We start from the raw sequence: 19,066 nt of genomic DNA, 5'->3' as shown, positions 1-19,066 counted from the left end.
GTAGAAGCTCTATAGGCCTCTCTAACATCAATGTAAAAATGTGGCATTTGCATGGTCGCTACAGTAGCCTAGTCAAGACGTAGTTAACACCAGAAAAGCCACAGTGGTCAATTTGACCATTGCCACTTTAAGAAAATCAATAGATGTTCTGTCACAATCATAAATAATGTATAAACAACATTCTAATATGTCAGTTTTGTGTGTGTATCCTGTGTTTGTATTGGCTGATGTAACTAAAACTCTAATGGGATGACAAATTCTTTGCGGGCCTGGAGCTTTTTTAATAATGTAATTGGAAGGGGAAAAAAGAAGGAATAACAACAAAATCCCCTAAGTTTGGGGCATTATTGTGTGTGTGAAGTTGTTTGTGAATTATGTCTGTTGACATGGGGTTAGAACGTGCAGAAGTTCATGTTATTTAGGGCTGGGAATCTGTGGTCATTGTGGTTATTGCTGTAGGAAACCCTGAATAGTGCCAAATGGCAGTGTATAGGTGTGGGGCATAACTTGGCGGATGGCATACCTGCCATCCCAAAATTAAGCCAACATGAGTCGGTTTTATCTTCTGAAAAGGAACTGTGAAGTATGCAGACACATGCAATAATAGGCCATCATCCTGTCCTAACACCAACTTTTTTCTCTTGTGAATTTCTTGTTTATACACATGTGCAATGTGTTCGTTTTGAATTTGCCCTGCCTTGTTATTTTTTATTTTGGATATCTGATATGTGGGACACATTTCTCATAAAACTAGCTTTTTTCAGTGAGTAATCTCTGCGTATTTTGATGAGCATATTTTCATTTGGGTTCAAATTACCTGCTTGGTATAAATAAGTTCCTGAATTTGTCCTATAAGTTTCACAGAGAATATGCCAGTCCATGGTCATTTTCAAAATGGCATCTCAGCAGTTAATTTAATGATGACTAATACTTGGGTTTCCTGATCAAGCCTGTGTACCTTTTAAAGGGATAGTTCACTTTTCCTATACAGTAAAAAGGTCTATTTTCTTCCTTTAAACTGCAAATCTGCTATTGCCTGATACTGGCCATGATGCTTGCAGGTCATGAAAAACATCTGTGAGTTTCTGAAATATCTTTCAATGCTCATAAAAAATGATCTGGGCCAATCAAAAACATACACTTAAACTGAAATAATTTCAAACCACAAGAACACAAGACAAAAATACACTGCATTCTATAAATGCATATATTCTGAGGACATTTTTTTAAGATTACCATGGGTGATGGCCCAGACTTCAACCACATCAAAATAATTACTGCTCTTTCTTCTTCTTCTCAGTGTCTGACATTTGTATTGTTTATTGATTACAATATTTACACAGTTATTGGTAGGACTGCAAGATTGAAAGAGAAGTGCTTATTTGCATGAAAAGTCGAAAGGGAGATCTAGCTAGCTTGGTCAACATGAGTAAATTAACACAGAAATCGCTCCTAGGGTTTAAAAAAAAATTAATATTCTGTGTGGAAAAAATCAGAATGACAAAGCATTATTTATTGTATTTTATTTCATCCTGCTGATCCTGCTGTTTCATCCCACTTCTGTTACAAGTGTCATAATAATATAATTATGAATTACATACATTTACTGTATTGTGTTATGCAGATCTTGAGATGTCATGCATTTTAAAAATGCAGTATTCCATGGGCTAGAGTGACCTCTGGGACGATAATGTCTATAAGGGATCCATCTATCTTGGCAGCCAATACAGTCTAGGACAGTGAAACCCAAATCTGGCCCACAAGGCTAGTAGCACTGCTCTTTTTCTTTTCTACTCAATAGTTAATTGATCGATTAATGCTACTGATTGGCCTGAGATTTAGCTCACCTAGTGTCCCAAATTTAAATCAGTTTTGACTCCTGATTAGAGGGAAAAAATGAAAACCAGCAGTACTACTGGCCTCATGAGTCAGATTTGAGTAGGACAGTGTGATTGTTTGACAGAATATTGTTTTTAACCACTAACAATGTGTTTGATCTTTGCATCACATGCTTATTGTTTATGTTTCTTTCCAAAGAGAATAAAATTATGAGAGCATCCAAGACCTTCATGCTACCATTAGCGATTAACCAAAAAGATTTGGAAATGTAATTTCTTCAGAAACCGGAGGCAAAAGCAGTTTTAAACATTATGTACATTACAGTAAATGAGCTAGCACTGACATAACATAATTAATCCCTGCGGAAAATCAATTGTTATCAACCCTAAAAATCTAACAGCACTGTAGTCATTTATAGCATATGCACTGTAATCCAGTTCTTACAAAGAATTGAAATGTAAATGTTGTGAAGCTCCTAAGCATTGCATAATGTCAAAAGGATGATAACCTGTCCTTGGGAATGCTCTCCAAGATCACAATGTTCTGGCTTCATCACAGTGTATTGTATTATTTTTCCAAATGTTCCATTAGACATTAGTCTAGGACTACTTGTCATTATTCAATGAACACATGTATTTCCAAAGTCATTTTTCATACAAGGCATTTTAATTAGTGGATGCAATAAATAATATATTCAAAAAGGTGGTTATGTTAATTTTTGTAGACAACAAGTCAATAAGTAGAATGTTGTGCTAAGTACCCAGTGTGACTAATGCTTTTCATTTAACTTTAGGGCATAATGTGATGGATTTGTGAAATTAGTTAATGTTAATAATAGATCCTGGGAATTAGTTTGACAGTTTTGGTTATCTGAAGGGGGCCTTTCAAACCTTAACTCGGCTGGTTTTCATCAAAAAATGTAAAAATGGATTTGACTCTAGGTAGTTAGATATGATCTCAGATAGCCATGCAGATTTCCATGTGTGTTTGTTTGTAATTTTAACTGCAGCCTGTGAATGGAATATATCAATGGACTGCATGTGCAGCTCTGCAGTATGTTGACTGTGAATGTGAGTAGAATCCATTGATTTTTTTCTCAGCGAGCATCGCTGGAGATCTGATAAGGCGTTTCCCAAAACGACTGCTGTTCTGCAGATATACCTCTCAAAGAACCGCAAGCACATGCACTAGCAGCTACAAAGTATACATTTGGGGAAGTCGTAGAGCACACATAGGAACTAGAGGGGGTAGGAGGGGCCAGGTGGTGATGCCTGAAAAGTAGTGAGAAACAGCCTCTACTGCGCATGTTGAGTGCAGAAGAGCTTGCTGTCCATTGAATTTAATGTAGAAATCCAAGGTGATTTAACAACCAAAGAAAGCCTCATCAGTCTGTTTTTTGTGATCATCAATTTCATTATGTGGAGTAGTTTGTGAAGCAATGGTTGTCTTTGTCCAGACGTTTTGGTAAAATATTAAAATGTACATATTTTATTACATGTCTCCACAATCTGCTTTTCATATGAAACATAATGCGCATTAATTGAGTTTCAAAATATCATCGGGGAAGTTTCATTTTGCCTTCAAAATCTGATATTGCCCATTCACTTTCATGGGAGGTCCAATGATTTGCACTGAACAGTTGCGGTATAGGCCTACTCCAGGGGCTTCAGAAGCTTAAGTTAGAAGACGTGCTTTCCAGTCTAGTTGAATATGCATGTCTATGGGGGAGTGGCAATAAAGGAGACGTACAGTGAATGGGGGTAGGAGATGGCTGGACAAGAGTTGGAGGGAGGGGTTTAGGGAGAATGGGGGATATACAGTATAGTGGCTGGGGAAAAGCTAGTTAGAGATTTTATGTGTGAAAGAAGGAGTTATAGGCATATAGGGAAACAGAAAATGAAAAATTATCACTGAGAATGTTTTTACAGGGAATGGGGAACTGCTAGAGTAGATGAGAAAACTACTGAAGGAGAAAAGCATATGTATTAAGCGTCTATGATCAGCTACAGAGGAGGAATCCATGGTGCAACAGTACGAATGAGACAGTCAAACACATACCACATACCATTACCAGATGTTTATTGATCTAGACCGATAGGTTGAAGATGGAGGGAGACAGGCAGACAGGATATACAGGAAGCAGTGCACAGTGACGGATCAATGTACATATTTCTGCACTAGCACATACATGACACTCATGTTTTGATTTTGATATGCATGCACTGCAATCAGGACCATAATTTATGATTCATAATTTCAGCTCTCTCTCTCTCTCTCTTTCTCTCTCTCTCTCTCTCTCTTTCTTTCTCTCTTCTCCCCTAAAGCCTCATCACAGTGTAATGTGCCAAGTAATCAGTCTTATAGTCATGCAGTATTGAGCCATCCTATTTTTTAACACATTGTCCCCTTTTTTTCCCAATTCGGAATGTCTAACCACATTTACCAATCACACTTGCTGCAATCCCAAGTATGAATGAACTTCAGCAAGCAGACTGTGGGTGATTGACAAGCAGGGGTCACTGGTGAGCATTCACACAGTCATTTATCACCCTCCAGGAGTGCCCGCCGCTGTCTGCACTGTAACAATCCAGATTAGATTCCAAACCACGGGGCTCATCCAGACACTGAAACAGTGCCTTAACAAGAAAAGCCACCCAGCAGCTTCCGTAATTCTGTTTTGTCCTTACGTACACCCTATTCTACTTTCATTGTCAATCTGCATATCCTGAAGTATTCAATTAGCAAGTCTATTTGAAAATTTTTCAGCTTATCAGTTATAATGCCCTGTAGAGTCGCTCAGTCAATCAATGGTGACATCCGCTTTTTTAAACTCAACTTAACAGTAAATTTTAATACCCCCTTGAGTCCAGCCTGCACAAATTCGAACACCTCCCCCCAGTTCATTGTGTTTTTATCAACACCTTTTCTGCTCTCTCTTTTTTATCCTCCAGTATGTGGCATTCGGCTCCCTCCTGTTTATCCTCATCTCCATCTCCACCTTCTGCCTGGAGACGCATGAGGCCTTCAACACCATCTACAACAAGACAGAAAATGTGACGGTGGGCGATGTCACACGGGAGGAGACTGTCTTCGAGGTGGTCACCGACAGCTGGCTGACCTACGTGGAAGGTGTGTGTGTCATCTGGTTCACCATTGAGGTCCTGCTCCGTGTCATTTTCTGCCCGGACAAGGCTGAGTTCTTCAAGAGCGCCCTCAACATCATCGACTTTGTTGCAATCCTGCCTTTCTACCTGGAGGTGGGGCTGAGTGGCCTTTCCTCCAAGGCGGCTAAGGACGTGCTGGGCTTCCTGCGAGTGGTGCGCTTTGTTCGAATCCTGAGAATCTTCAAGCTGACCCGACATTTTGTGGGTCTGCGCGTCTTGGGCCACACCCTAAGGGCCAGTACCAATGAATTCCTTCTCCTCATCATCTTCTTAGCCTTAGGTGTCCTGATCTTTGCCACCATGATCTACTATGCTGAGAGGATTGGTGCTAACCCAGACGACCCCACTGCCAGTGCCCACACAAACTTCAAGAACATCCCCATTGGGTTCTGGTGGGCAGTGGTGACCATGACAACACTTGGCTATGGGGATATGTATCCAGTCACATGGTCAGGGATGTTGGTGGGAGCGTTGTGTGCTTTAGCTGGTGTGTTGACCATTGCTATGCCTGTCCCTGTCATTGTCAACAACTTTGGGATGTACTACTCCCTGGCCATGGCCAAACAGAAGCTGCCCAAAAAGAAGAACAAGCATATCCCCAGGGCACCCCAGCCTGGATCGCCCAACTACTGCAAACCTGATGCCCTTGCAATGGCCACTGCCTCACCCCAGAGAATCCTCGGAAATGTTTTGGGTGGGCTTGTTGGGTCAGGAAATGTTGGAGGAGACTGTCCCCTGGCACAAGAAGAAATTATTGAAATCAACAGAGGTGAGTGTTTATGCTGTGAGTGTTGAATGGAAACACCATGACTGATCCAAATGCTTTTCTTATGATTTAACCACATTTTCTCCCAAATTTGGAATGCTCAGTCACATTTTTATAGACAAGCAGCAGGGTAGCATAATAGTTATGGAATTGGCTTGCACTTCCATGGGTGTATGTTTGATTCCCAGCTCAGGCACTGCTGTTGTATTCTTGACCAAGTTACTTAACCTGAATTGCTCCAATAAATATCCAGCTGTGTAAATTGATATGATACTTTATAAATGTAAAATCCACGTGCTCTCCTCCAGAACATGTTAGCCACCACTCATCACACTGTAGTTCACAAGTTGAGCTTGCACAGACGGCAGGTGGTACTGGTGAGCACTGAGATTCTGTTATCCCAGCTGACTGAAAATCTCTGGGAAATTCTAGAGCCAGTTGTTGCCATGCAGCACTGCCAACCACAGTCAGCACTGTCATGGTCCAGAATCAGTAGAAGACTGTGGGGTCCATCCATGAACAAGAACAGTTCTTAAACAGGATGAGCCGCCCAACAACCCTGATCCATATTCTTGAGAGTAAAGATTTAGTCAGCTTACATAAGATTTCATAAAAATAATATACTGAGGTATTGTATTCAGACAAACCATAGCCATAAAGTATAAGCACGGAGCTTGTACTGTCTTCACATAAATAAATGCTGTAAGAACATCTGCAACTCATTGCATTACACAAATGCCCATGAAATTACATAGTGTACATTGTTGCACACATTTCAATAATGCTGTGCGTTGTTTAAAGTTAATATCTGCATGGATTCATATTCTTTGGCATCATCTAATAAGCACATTAAGATAGAAATATAATATCCTTCAAACATATTCATCAACACATTTTCAGATTTGATTGGATTGGTGGGCTGTGCAGGGAGTATTCCTGTCTCTCGCACAATGCATGCTGGGATAGACTCCAGCACCCCCCGCGACCCTGACCAGGAATAAGCGGGCATAGATAATGGATGGATGGATGGATTTTTAAGTGGGAAATTGTGTTTTGGTGTTTATCAGTCCAAATAGTAGTCTCTTATCTGAATAACTTCGCAGTTTTATCAACATTATTATCTTTCCTCTGAAAAATCTATGCCTTGTCCCTCCCTTAAGGTTGCCTTCATTTGAGTGCACACTTGCATGTATGTCCACACTTCCTCAAATGCTTAGTCTGCCTGAAAGTAATTTTCACAAACTACATGACAAAAATGACTTGGTACCAGCAATCTGTAAATTGCTGCCTATTATTTAACGGTAGTAACATGCAATACTGGATAACTATTTAGTTGTAAAATGCGTCTGTAAAACATCTGAGTTTGATGAAAGAGAGAAATTAAATTGAACGTGGACCTGGTCTTTATGCCTGGCCAGGGATTCAGCAGTGCTTAAGATTAAATCAGAACTTTCCAAACACAATGATTGCATATTGCAGACATGGTGCTGAGGGTGGCTCACCTTTGCCTGACAAAGGGGTTTTGGTTCTGGTCCTGAGGAAAGGCACCATCAGCTCTCCTTTGTCATTTATGATCAGTTGGTGAGTTCATGCCGCCAGAAGTAAAGCCAAGTAATACATTTTTCTTTCATTCAGGAAATTGAGAGGTACAGTTATCAATCTGGATTTGTTCAGAAACTTGTCCCACACAAGGAACGGCATTTCAAAGATGCTTTTTTTTGCATCATATTGGGCATTATATTAAGGTAGTTCTTCTGTCTTGAGTTACTTGAATGGTATGGAAAATGATCTGACCAAATATGTCTTCAGAACTAATTAGGAGGAGAAACACAAGGAACATGAGAATTACATACTTAACTGACAAGCATATAACTGGAACTGAACACATACAGGCAGCGCCATAATGTTTGAGAGAAAGACATATTTTTATCAATTTGGGTCTGTATTCCACAATTTTAGAAATTTTAGAAACAATTCTCAGAGACCTAAGCCAAATATTAGGCTAACTAAAACCAACTGTTTGGAACATCATTAAGAAGAAAGAGAGCTCTGGTGAGCTCAGAAATCACAAAAAGCCTGATAAGCTAAGGTGACTCCCTATATGGTGAATACAATGAATCTGGAGACATTTTGTTGAACTTGAGCAGATAAGATGCTTCAATACACTTCATAATTAATTTTTCTGTTGCTATCAGGAGTTACATCATCAAGAAAGACAAGTGATTGAGTATCTGTACCAGGCATACATGCCCAAACCATAACACCCCCCACCACCATGTTTCACAAATGATGGGGGGTGCTTTGGTTCTTGGGCAGTTCCTATCAGCCTCCGTACTTTGCTCTTGCAATCACTCTGACACAAGTGGATCCTGGTCTAATTTATCCACAAAACCTTTTTCCAGAACTTTGCAGGCTCTTTTATGTGCTTCTTAGCAAACTGTAACCTGGCCATCCTGCTTTTGCAGTGTAGCCTCTGTATTTCTGTTCGTGAAGTCTTCTGTGGACAGTGGTCACTGACAGATCCACACCTGCCTTCTGAAGAGTGTTTCCGATCTGTTGGACAGCTGTTTCAGGTTGTTCTTCATTATGGTGAGAATTATTCTGTCATCAACTGTAGAGTCTTTCTTGGCTTACCAGGGTCTATGTGATTTCTCGCCAGTGCTCTCTTCCTTCTTAATAATGTTCCAAACAGTTTATTTCGGTTAGCCTAAGGTTTGACCAATGTCTCTGACTGTTTTGTCTTATTTCTCTGCCTCATAATAGCTTCCATGACTTTCACTGGCACAACTGTGGTCCTCATAGTGACAAATGCTAATAACAGACTCCAAAAGCAATCAAAATGCTAGAATCAAAACTAGATACTGAAAGCTCTCTTATACCTGCACTGGACCAAACCAATCAGAAACACCTGTGATGTCATTTGTCCCAAACATTATGACACCCTGAAATGGAGGAACTATTTTTAAAAAGTATCAAAAAGGGTTTAGTTTGACAATCAAAATTATGAAAAAATACAAGTGGCAAACGGGTAGGGATTCCAGGCATTCTTGATGGTGAAGTTAAAAGCCCATATTGAACCATGGCAAGAAAAAGTAAAATGCATTCATCACGGCACTTTAATGTCTACATGGTGAAACCAAAATGTATAGAAATGCCGTTAAATCAAATCTGAGAATGTGCAATTCACCACATGTGAATTGTTTGATTCCAAATCTAAAATTGTGGAGTACAGAGCCAAATCAATAAAAAAATATAAATATATGTTGTTGTCCCAAACATTATGGTTCTCACGGTCTATCAGATAAATAGATTAGTCTATGCCCTTATCATCAGACCCACTTTTATCATCACTAGCTCTAACGGGCAGCAATATTCTGAAGGCATCCATCTACCATAATGTGTGAATGCATAAAATAAATGTATTATGCCTTAGGGACCATTTGAATAAGGGCGGTAGCTTGCACAGCAATGAACCACGGGCACAATCAATGAAACCCTGCCCACAGGGTCAATTTCAACCACACTCTTTGATTGCCGCAGTTCACACCCAGCTAGTCAGATGAAAACAGGAAGAATCCCCTCAGCTGATTACTTCATACTGCTTTTGTGATGACTAACCAGCAAGTACCAGTCTGTCCCTTCAAACCAGGAAAATGTTGTGTAGTATTAATCAAATAAACTGTACTCACTATTGTGTGTCTGCTATCAGTATAACTGCTGTACTAGTACAGATATTTTGTGCCACCATTTACGTTTTGTACACAAGGACCTTCTAAACAAAAAGACTCATCTGTTGGAGGTGGTCTGAATGAGGTTCTCCTATGCCCTGCACTTTTATTTTGTAAATGTATTACAGCAAACAATTTCACTTTCCAGTGTTGATCCCCTTTTTCTTTGGGTTAAGGTCTATGTCCTCATGGATAAAATGATCTGGCGACTAAAATACTTAATTATACTCAGTGTTGTTAAAACCATTCAGTCGAAGACCTCGTTGTCAGCAATGATGTAAGACTGCATACCTGTTACTTGGTGCTGCTGTCCAAAGTGTAATTCTGGGTCTGATTGGTGGCTGTTTTTTAGGGCTCATGGGTGTTATGAATTTGTCACAGATGATGACATTATCCCTGGGGTTTGTTAGATCACCCAGCTCATTCAGTTGGGTCTCAAGGCGTAGGAGGCTGGATGCCTTGTTTCTGTAGTATTATGTCATATGATTATGAAGGCTACTGGTTTGCTCCTGGCATGAGGGCTGCACCATAGATCACAGCAGCTACAAACGCACATCAGCTTTTTTCTGTGAATTGACAGCATCAATTGCACATAAATGTCAAAACCCTGTGGCACAGTTTATTCATAAGTGGAGCGAGGTGAGGCAACGTCGACCTCAGCATTTACTGAGGGAGAAAGCCTTGCAGCAGCTCCTGAAGAGCATACGGAATGATGAGGCAGTCATGGTAGGGGTAACCCCTCGGATGAGTAAGGGTGATGGGTCAGACACAGCGGGGGGGGGGGGGGGGTGTTGGGGGGTGCTGACAATCAATCACTTTACTGGACCGAGGGGTCATGGCAAAGGTCGCTGGGAGGCAAGATGACGAAGCATGAGGGGTTTCAGTGGACTTGGGCAAGTCATGCATGTGCGGCGGTTGGATCTGCTGTCATCTCAGCACCCCTTACTGACAGTCTCCCTTGACAACCTCACGTTGAACATGAAGTGATGTGGGGCATGATGGGCATTCCTTGGGGGACTCACAGTTTATCCTGTCATACCCTGATTTTTTGCATTGACAGCTTTCCCTCCAGATCTTGACAATCCAACCTAAGCCATTTTCATCGCCGACTTGGTGTAGGGTGATTTTTACTGCCTTATATTACTTTAGATTACAATCACTTGACTTACAGAAATAGAGCACATCAGCATTAGTCTCAGGAATATAATATTGTCAAGAACACACAGGAGGCCCATTTATAATCAATAACTATAACCCGACCAATCCAAAAACGAGTACTGTTAAGAAAAATAAAAAGAACTACGCAGATAACCTCATGATAAATAGAACCAATATAGATCTTGTTCACAGATCTTTTCACAGCTATACACCTTTGACATTGTCCCAAAAAAATCCAAACTGAAAGAAAGAGGATTGCTAAAGAGAGTCAGGGGTGCCATGGCACAACCTGAAGAGGTGAGTCTTCAGGCTACATTAGAAGAAAGGCAGGGTTTCTGTTGTTCTCACTTCAGTGGAGAGCACATTCCACCAAGTGGGCCAAAACAGACAGGAGAGGTGACTTGGAAATGCATGCATGGTGGGGGATGGCATATGAGGTGCTGTCGTGGACAAAAGTCAGTCGAAAAAACACGAGAGGACATGAAAATTTTTTGCGCAAGAGATCCAGTTAGCCAGCGAGAGCAAATTAAACCCTATGAGAGAAAGACTGAAAACCTGAGCGAGAGGTCCAATGAGCAGCTTGCGCTGTCCAGTGAACAGCGAGCGCAATTGAAAGTGGCTTGCTAGATAGGGCAAATGGACAGCGCACACGGTCTAGTGAAAGAATAAAACATAGCAGCCAGTTAGGTAGCTTCACATCAGTTAACTTGATTAATACTTAGTATCCTGAGTTAGCTAGTTAGCCAAGACTACAACCTGTTGCTAGCTGGCTAGCTAGTTCATGTTTGTTGATTTCCCAGGTGAATTACTGTGAAGCTAATATAGAAATGATTATGACCATGTTGACAATGTTAATATATAGTAATGTTGTTGCTTATTTCCACTAATGGTATGGCAGCGTGGTAACGTTATTGCCATTGTAAACAACCAGGAAGTGGTAGCTGCTGTTACCTGACTACACATGAAGTATGACCATGCAGAAAACAGTTGAGTTGCCTTATTGATAATTGGAAATAAGCAAACAACATTACTATATAATTGTCAACATGATCATACTCTAACTCAGGATATTAAGGATTTATTTAGCTAACTGATGTGAAGCTACCTAACTGGCTGCTATGTGTAATTTGCCCATGCTATCCACTGGACTAAGTGTGCTGTCCATTGGACCTCTGTCGCAAGCCACTTTCAATCACCCTCGCTGTCCACTGGACCCTTCGCTATTCATTGGACCTCTCTCATAGGGTTTCAGTCTTTCCTGCGAAGTTTCAATTGCTCTCGCTGGCTAACTGGATCTCTCTCCCTCCTAAAAAAAATGGTTAATGTCCTCACACGTTTTTTTGACCGACTTTTGTCAACGACGGTGCCTCATAATAGCGAGGTACACTAGTGGGGGGCATTCCAGTTCCTTTCAGGGACACAAATCCTTGATTCAGTTCCATAAAATGATTAGTTCCTGGATTTGTTCACCGGTTCCTTAACAGCTCTCATCCTGACTCCCGTGAACGAGAGTCGTACAGTGACTGGTTCTGACTTCTGACTCTTAGTTTTTTGACTCAAATTCCTTATGAATGAGAACGAGAGTCATGCAGTGACTGATTCCGAGTTCAGATTATAGTTCCTAGTGAAAGAAATGTGACATACTGTGCTTCGTATGTGAATTCCCACAGGACCCTAGCACTGTTATTATGCGATTCACAGACATTTTTTAAACATTTTGAGATTTAAAAATGAAAATGGGTATGTTTTCTTGAAATTTATTCAAGTAGTGTTTACTGATAGCTTGCAAATATGTGGCATGAGTTAACCTACTAAATCATTTGCAAAGGTAAGTTGCACAGAGGCAGCAGAACAGAGAGGTCTGGCTGGTGTCTAGGGTCTGATGATCCTTTGAAAATTAGTGCAGTCAAATACAATATTTTTACAGCTAAGATCATTTAATTTCAATAGTATAATAATGTAGCAGTTTTCTGGCAGCTAGTCCGGAGGTATGGGTTCTGGACCTGACTGACCAGGCTTTTTTTGTGCTGACTTCTAGGGTTTTTCATAAAATGGCAAGTCGAAACGACATTACTGTATACTCGACTCATTTTGCTAGATGAACACTGAGTTGTTTTAGACTCTTATAGAAGGTGTCTTACTCATACAGTAGGGATATATTAAGGACTGCTGTTAAACTGATGAGTGCCAGGGAAGCTGGGATTTTGGTTTGCTTTTCTTTGCTATACCATTGCCACAATGTTGGTTTTGCATCAGCAGAGATATTTTGTAATGGAACTAGTACTTCCCTCTCGTGCATTTCATTTCTACAGGGTGTTACTGGACACCTACATTGACCGCAGGGCCGGCCCTAGGATTTTGGTGGCTCTAAACAATCCTGGGGGGGGGGTGGGGTGCTCTTCTTCACAATGGCAAATGTTCAGCAGTTCAGCATCCTCTCACACTTTGGTGATCTTTTGCAGAAGTCACTTTAAGGCAGACTGAACCATATATCTGCTTGTTCTCAGACAGGTGTATGGATAGCTTACCACAGTGAGTATTTCCATTCTATTCCCTGGACTTCAGACATGATCTGAAGGATAGCAATATTTTTTGTGGAACCACTTACTAGAACCCCCCCCCCCCCTTATCTTTCTCTCTGTGTCTCTCTCTTTCTGCCTGTGATGGTTGTTTGGGTTTGTTTTGTTTTGTTTTTTGTTTAGTCTGTAAGTTCCATGTTTGAACTATGTCCCAATGAAAGGGGTTTTAAAAATCTCTCTCTCTCTCTCTCTCTCTCTCTCTCTCTCTCTCTCTCTCTCTCTCTCTCTCTCTCTCTCTCTCTCTCTCTTGCCCACTCTCTTTCTCTTTGTAACAATGTACTATTTAGGATATTTCTGTAAATTGTTGAGCAGTAACTCACGTCAGATTAGATTTGACAGCTGTGTCAGACGCTACAGTATAAGCACCAGTTAGCCTGCAGCATCTCGACTCTTTCCCCCTCACTCTCAGTGCACGGTTAATGTTTTGCAGTGTCATGTCGAGCCAGGATAACGTGTGCCAGTACTTCTTTCGTCTCCCCTCACAATGTTATTGTTCAGGTGACAATTTGATTTTTCTGAGATGACCTCTCAGAGAAGTGTTTTCAGTTTCTCAGTATCAGAATTCATGCTCTGTGCCTTCTGGCCCAATATATGCACTGTTAGCTGTATTTAACTGTATTGGTCATTCCTTATCAACTTAGCCATGACCGTGATCATATCAGATGGGCTGCTGGTAAAATATATAAAATGATCCCACTGTGTCGCAATGTTGCCTCAAAGCAAGAAGGTCCTGGGTGCTTTCTCTGTGGAGTTATCATGTTCTCCCCATGTCCGCGTGGGTTTCCCTTGGGTTTCCAGTTTCCGCCTACAGTCCGAAGACATGCAGTTAGGCTAACTGGAGACTCTAAATTTCCCATCGGTATAAGTGTGTGAGTGAATGCTGTATGTGTCCTACGATAGATTGGCAGGCTGTCCAGGATGTATTCCAACCTCTTGCCCAATGCATGCTGGGATAGGCTCCAGCACCCCCCATGACCCTGCCCAGGAATAAGTGGGTATAGATAATGGATGGGTGGAGGGACAATTGCTCAGAGAGCATATTTTTAACAAATAATAATTTTGTTTCCCAAAAAGATAAAAATGACCAGAAAACAACCAAATAACATCAAACATTCACCACTATATTTCATCACACAGTTGGTTATGGTGTTCTTTTCAGCATTCAACACTTTCAACATCATTCTTCTTATATTTAACCCACTGATGGTGGCCAAAAATCTTGATATTTGGTCTCATCTGACCATAACATCAGATTCCAAAGTTTCAATGCTAAAACAGTGATGTCAAGTGGAATTCAAATCAGTGATGGTTTTCATAGACGCGTATTATAGCAAAACCTGGTGGAAAATACTAAACAAAAAGTATTAAATGTGCGGTTATTACTCAAAGGGCAAAAAACCATTTAACCAGGAATGGCATCTTAAAACCCAATATGAATCATACGCGAATAAATCCAAACACTCTCTGCCCCAGACGCCAAGCAGAATGGAGATGCTGCCAATGCTGCCCTGGCCAATGAGGACTGCCCGACGATCGACCAGGTGCTGAGCCCGGAGGAGAAGAGCCCAGCGGCGGGAGGGGGTGGAGTTGGGCGGGAACGCTACCAGCACGATCGCGCCTGCTTCCTGCTCAGCACCGGCGAGTTCAGGGCCACAGATGGGAATGTGAGGAAAGGTACGAGTCACCACAGGGGCGTACGCTTGCACACCAGCTCCGACACACACACAGTCACGCACGGACACGTACTCGCACACATGCACAGAGCCAGTTAACTTCCTGTGCTCATTAAATAGGCTTGTGCAGATGGAAATTGGCAACTAGCATTATGGTTTCTTATACAATACATGTGTACTCACACTTCATAGATATATTAGTGTGTGTTTACCCTTGAGGTAATCACACACAAAGCTAGACAGGCACAAACAGGCACACATACAGAATGACTCTGCCATCCTCCTCATTCAGACCATTTTGCCAGCTCCCTCTCATGGTCCCACATATCAGTTACTCTGACAGTGGATTGGGTTTTCAGACAATGTAATGTAATGTAATTTGTTAGACCATGTACATATGCAGATGTTTGACCCAAAAAGTTGTTGGTCTGACATGAATTATGTCCTGATGCTCTGTCAGAGAGCAGTAAAACATTGTGGTTCTTAGTTTGGTTTTGCTAAGCAGTAAAGATGTTTGAGACAAGCAAAGGCTGAAGGTGAGAGATCTCTGGTGAGAACATCTCTCATCATCATCGTCATCATCAGCATCATCATCATCATCATAAATAGTACCAGATGTTTATTTACTCTATATGGCACCATCATCATTTCATTATAATCTCACATTCTCTCTCAAACTTGATACAGTTATGTATGCTAGATATTCACAATCTAAAGTGAACCTGGAGTTTAGTAGTGAGTCTACACCACAAGGGAAAGATGCCAGAACAAACAGCACCGATCCTCCATGGCTGTTATGAATCATATACTGTTTGTTCTCTCTGAACAGCCCGGATACGGAATTCTCTTTTCACTTGGGATTGTATCAGATTGCTGCGAAGGCTGACTGTCACATACTGTTATGACAGCCTCCTGCTTGGTAGCACCTCTACACTACTGGACAGGGTCATATGATCTATGCCCTGTAATACGGACACATTATATGCTGCTAAATTACTTGTTCATGTGTCACACATGGCTGTCACAACAAACAAGTTATATTTGCTATTTTCAGACATCTGTCATGCTTGGATTTATTATTCATTAAAGATTGCTGTTAAAGCCAACAGTGTTGTGTGAATAATGTTTTCAGGAAATAATTCAGATGCTGATTGCAGAACTATATGTTTTCAGAAATCTTATTTATCAGGGTAGGGAGGTTTTTATGGAAAAATTCATGTGACCTTTACATTTTTGACCAATTACATTGTTTATGCTTCAATATGGCATATGTGCAATTTCAATTATATGCTAATTCAATTACTGATTGATTTTATATAGGTCTGGATTTAATGCAAAAGAATATAAATATAATCCACATTCTTCTCATAAATATTACTACGTAGACTGAATTACACTTACAACAGCTTTGGTGTTTTCTCATCCTCTCCAGCATTGTTTTCTCTTTCTTTCTCTCTTGATTCTATACTCTTTCTTTTTTTCCTTGACTTACTCTGTTTCTGTCTTTTGCTCTCTACCTCTCTGTCTTTTGTATGTTTCTGTTAATCTGAAACTCATTCATGCATTACTGCTGCTTTTATCATTCATTGATTTGTCTCTCTTCCTTGTGTCCTTCCTTTGTTTCCTTCACTCACCCTTCTCTTTGCTTGGTGACTTTCACTCACTCCTCTCTCTTTCTATTCATTCCTCAATCTGCTTGCTTTTTCCACTCCTCTTCACTGCACCCTTGCTTTGCTTTCCTCCTCCTCATCATCCTCCTCCCTTCTTTTTCCTGGCCCCAATTCCCTACCTGGACCCAATGACAATCTCCCTTCTCTCCGTATTTTGTTTTGTGTACATTCCCTGATTTTCCTTAACTTCCATGTATGCCTTGTCCCTTCGTAACTGCTTGAATCTTTCCCAAACTGAACATATTTTCTTCTTCCTGCAACAAATATTCTTTCTCACCCACTATCGCATCAAACCCCCTCTACTTTCCAAACAACCCCACCACCACCCTGCCCCTTCAACTGCTTTCCCCAAACCCAACCCCAACTCCCTTCTTAATAAAATGCCAGAAGCCGCTGCCGCTAGCCCTGGCCGCCCTATGGCCGAGGAATGGTATAAACCGGAGGGTCATCTGTTACATCAAGACCTCAATGCAAACTCCGCCTCCTCCTGGATCAAACCATAACACACAGAGGTAACACCATAAGATTAAACTGGTCAAAGCAAAAATGTATTCTGAGGCAAGTGTGTACTACTGACAGAATTTGAATAGACAACAAACTGACCAGTGCTATATATCATCTCATGCTATCAAAATTATTAAAGTACACATTAGCAATTATGTAATATTACCTTCTGTTGTTCATACACATGCATACACACATGTACGTACACATACACACACACACACACACAAGATATTGTATCTTTTGTGTCTTGCATGACTGATGACAGTGATGTGCCTCAATACAATCAAAAAATGTCTGTTTTTACAATTACAGGGAAACTAGATTATTAATATAGTATGTGTTTGTCTGTGAATATTTCTGTGTTTGCTTTCCTGGAGTGTGTGCACATCTGTCAGTCAACCAACAACTGGTATATTGAGTTATGGTTCAGTCAAACTTGACAGTCCTAATAGTTCACAATTATTATTACATAAACTTTTATTACTTAACTTCCGTCCATCTATCATTCCCTCTTCTAAGTATTAACCCATCCCAAACCCAGTGTATTCATTAGAATCTTTATCTTCTACCTCTATGTCTATCGCTATCTTCTATATAATCTTTGAGAGAATCACAGTATTATATGTGGAATAAGAAACTGTTTTGACAACATATCAGTGTGGACCCCATCAAGAGTAGGAGGTGGTGGTTTTGATTGTGTGAAACAGTGCCGACAAGTTTTATTTGAGGCTATCGCCAGGTCTTACACTGTAGCACTGTTAATAACACTTAATGTCCGATCATGTGTTGTCTGATCCACTTTGTGTTGTTGTCTTCCTCTTCAGGTTGTGTCATATCACGCGTTTGTATGTTGGCTATTATTGTTATTCTTTACATTGTTTTTCTGTCCTCCCAGTTTAGTTTGAGTGTCGTGTTTTGTGTTGTGTGTGGCTCAGCGTGTTTTGTGTTGTTGTACCCCTGAAGTTTCTAGTGACAATTACCCTGGTAGAATGACAATTACATTCTCATGTTTTGGCACTGACAGCATGTTTGATGGAAATGTACAAATTTCTTACAAGACTCAGACATTTTTAGAAAATATAGACTACATTAAAAAAAACTGAATTAGCAGCATTCGATCACTTCCTATATACATTTTTAACTTACAGTACTTGTGGGGCAATTTCTATGCTGAATTTACTGAAAGAGTGAGGTTTTGCTTTATATTTCTGATTTGTTGTCAGTCTTACCAGGGTAAAAATTCACTGGCTTTAGTGAAGCTGGTCATAACTCTGAGGTCAAATGCATAGTATTTCATCATAGATTAAACACCACAACCTGATTGCAGTTGGCTTGCCATGTGTTGCACTGAGGACTGTTACATGGACTCTGTGGTCCACGTCCTTGCTTGTGCCTCTGTGTGCTCTGTGCTGTGAGGCGTGGGGCCAGAAGGCTGAGATCATCGGCGATGAGTCCCCTGCTGCTCAGACCAAATGGACAATTTCATGTGTATCAGGGTTTAAAATACATATAAATGTGTGGTAAAAACAGAGAGTGATTGGAACAGTATGTAAGTGGTGTATTCTTTATGAAATACTATTCACTAGCCCCAACTGTGTGCTTCAGTCCTTAGTGTAAACAAGGGACAAGGGCTACCCTATAAGGTTAAGTTAGATTAAATAAAATATCAAACTGAATAGGAAATTACACTTGGTGACTGAATCACTCACTGGTACGGACTGGAGCGCTGATATACAGACATACTGATGGACAGCTGACAGACTGACTGACTTGCCACGACGAACAGCTAAGGTAAGTGACCAAACACTGCGCAGCTGGACTTCGCTAAACATAGCACAGGGGCTGCTTCAGCATCTTTTCACAGATCCTGTGTGAAAACCAGGTCTCTTCCTACTTTAAAATGAAAAGGCAGTCAAGAATTACAGTAGCAGTGGCATACTGGCTGGTGTACCTCAGCAAGGATTGTTTCTCTCACCAAAGCA

The 19,066-nt window shown here is 40.8% G+C and overlaps 1 protein-coding gene across 8 annotated transcripts in view; it reads left to right on the top strand.

Annotated features, from left to right (window-relative positions):
* Positions 1 to 19,066, top strand: part of LOC118219755 (potassium voltage-gated channel subfamily C member 1-like) — an 82,395-nt gene that overhangs the window by 28,459 nt on the left and 34,870 nt on the right. For 4 of the 8 annotated variants that reach the window (XR_004763837.1, XR_004763838.1, XM_035403146.1 and 1 more), the window contains exons 3-4: positions 4,791 to 5,772; positions 14,708 to 14,908. Coding sequence is in view for 6 of the 8 variants with exons in the window: in XM_035403146.1 (XP_035259037.1) it covers positions 4,791 to 5,772; positions 14,708 to 14,908 (1,183 nt within the window). In the remaining 2 variants the exon portion in view is untranslated. Of the gene's footprint in view, positions 1 to 4,790; positions 5,773 to 14,707; positions 14,909 to 15,736; positions 16,917 to 16,964; positions 17,090 to 19,066 lie in introns of those variants that run through there. The other 4 variants (XM_035403142.1, XM_035403143.1, XM_035403145.1 and 1 more) reach the window with 3 other exon arrangements.

The sequence above is a fragment of the Anguilla anguilla genome, chromosome 2 (assembly GCF_013347855.1).
Source record: "Anguilla anguilla isolate fAngAng1 chromosome 2, fAngAng1.pri, whole genome shotgun sequence".
Taxonomy (NCBI): Eukaryota; Metazoa; Chordata; class Actinopteri; order Anguilliformes; family Anguillidae; genus Anguilla; species Anguilla anguilla.
This window is presented reverse-complemented; position numbering and strand designations above follow the sequence as displayed.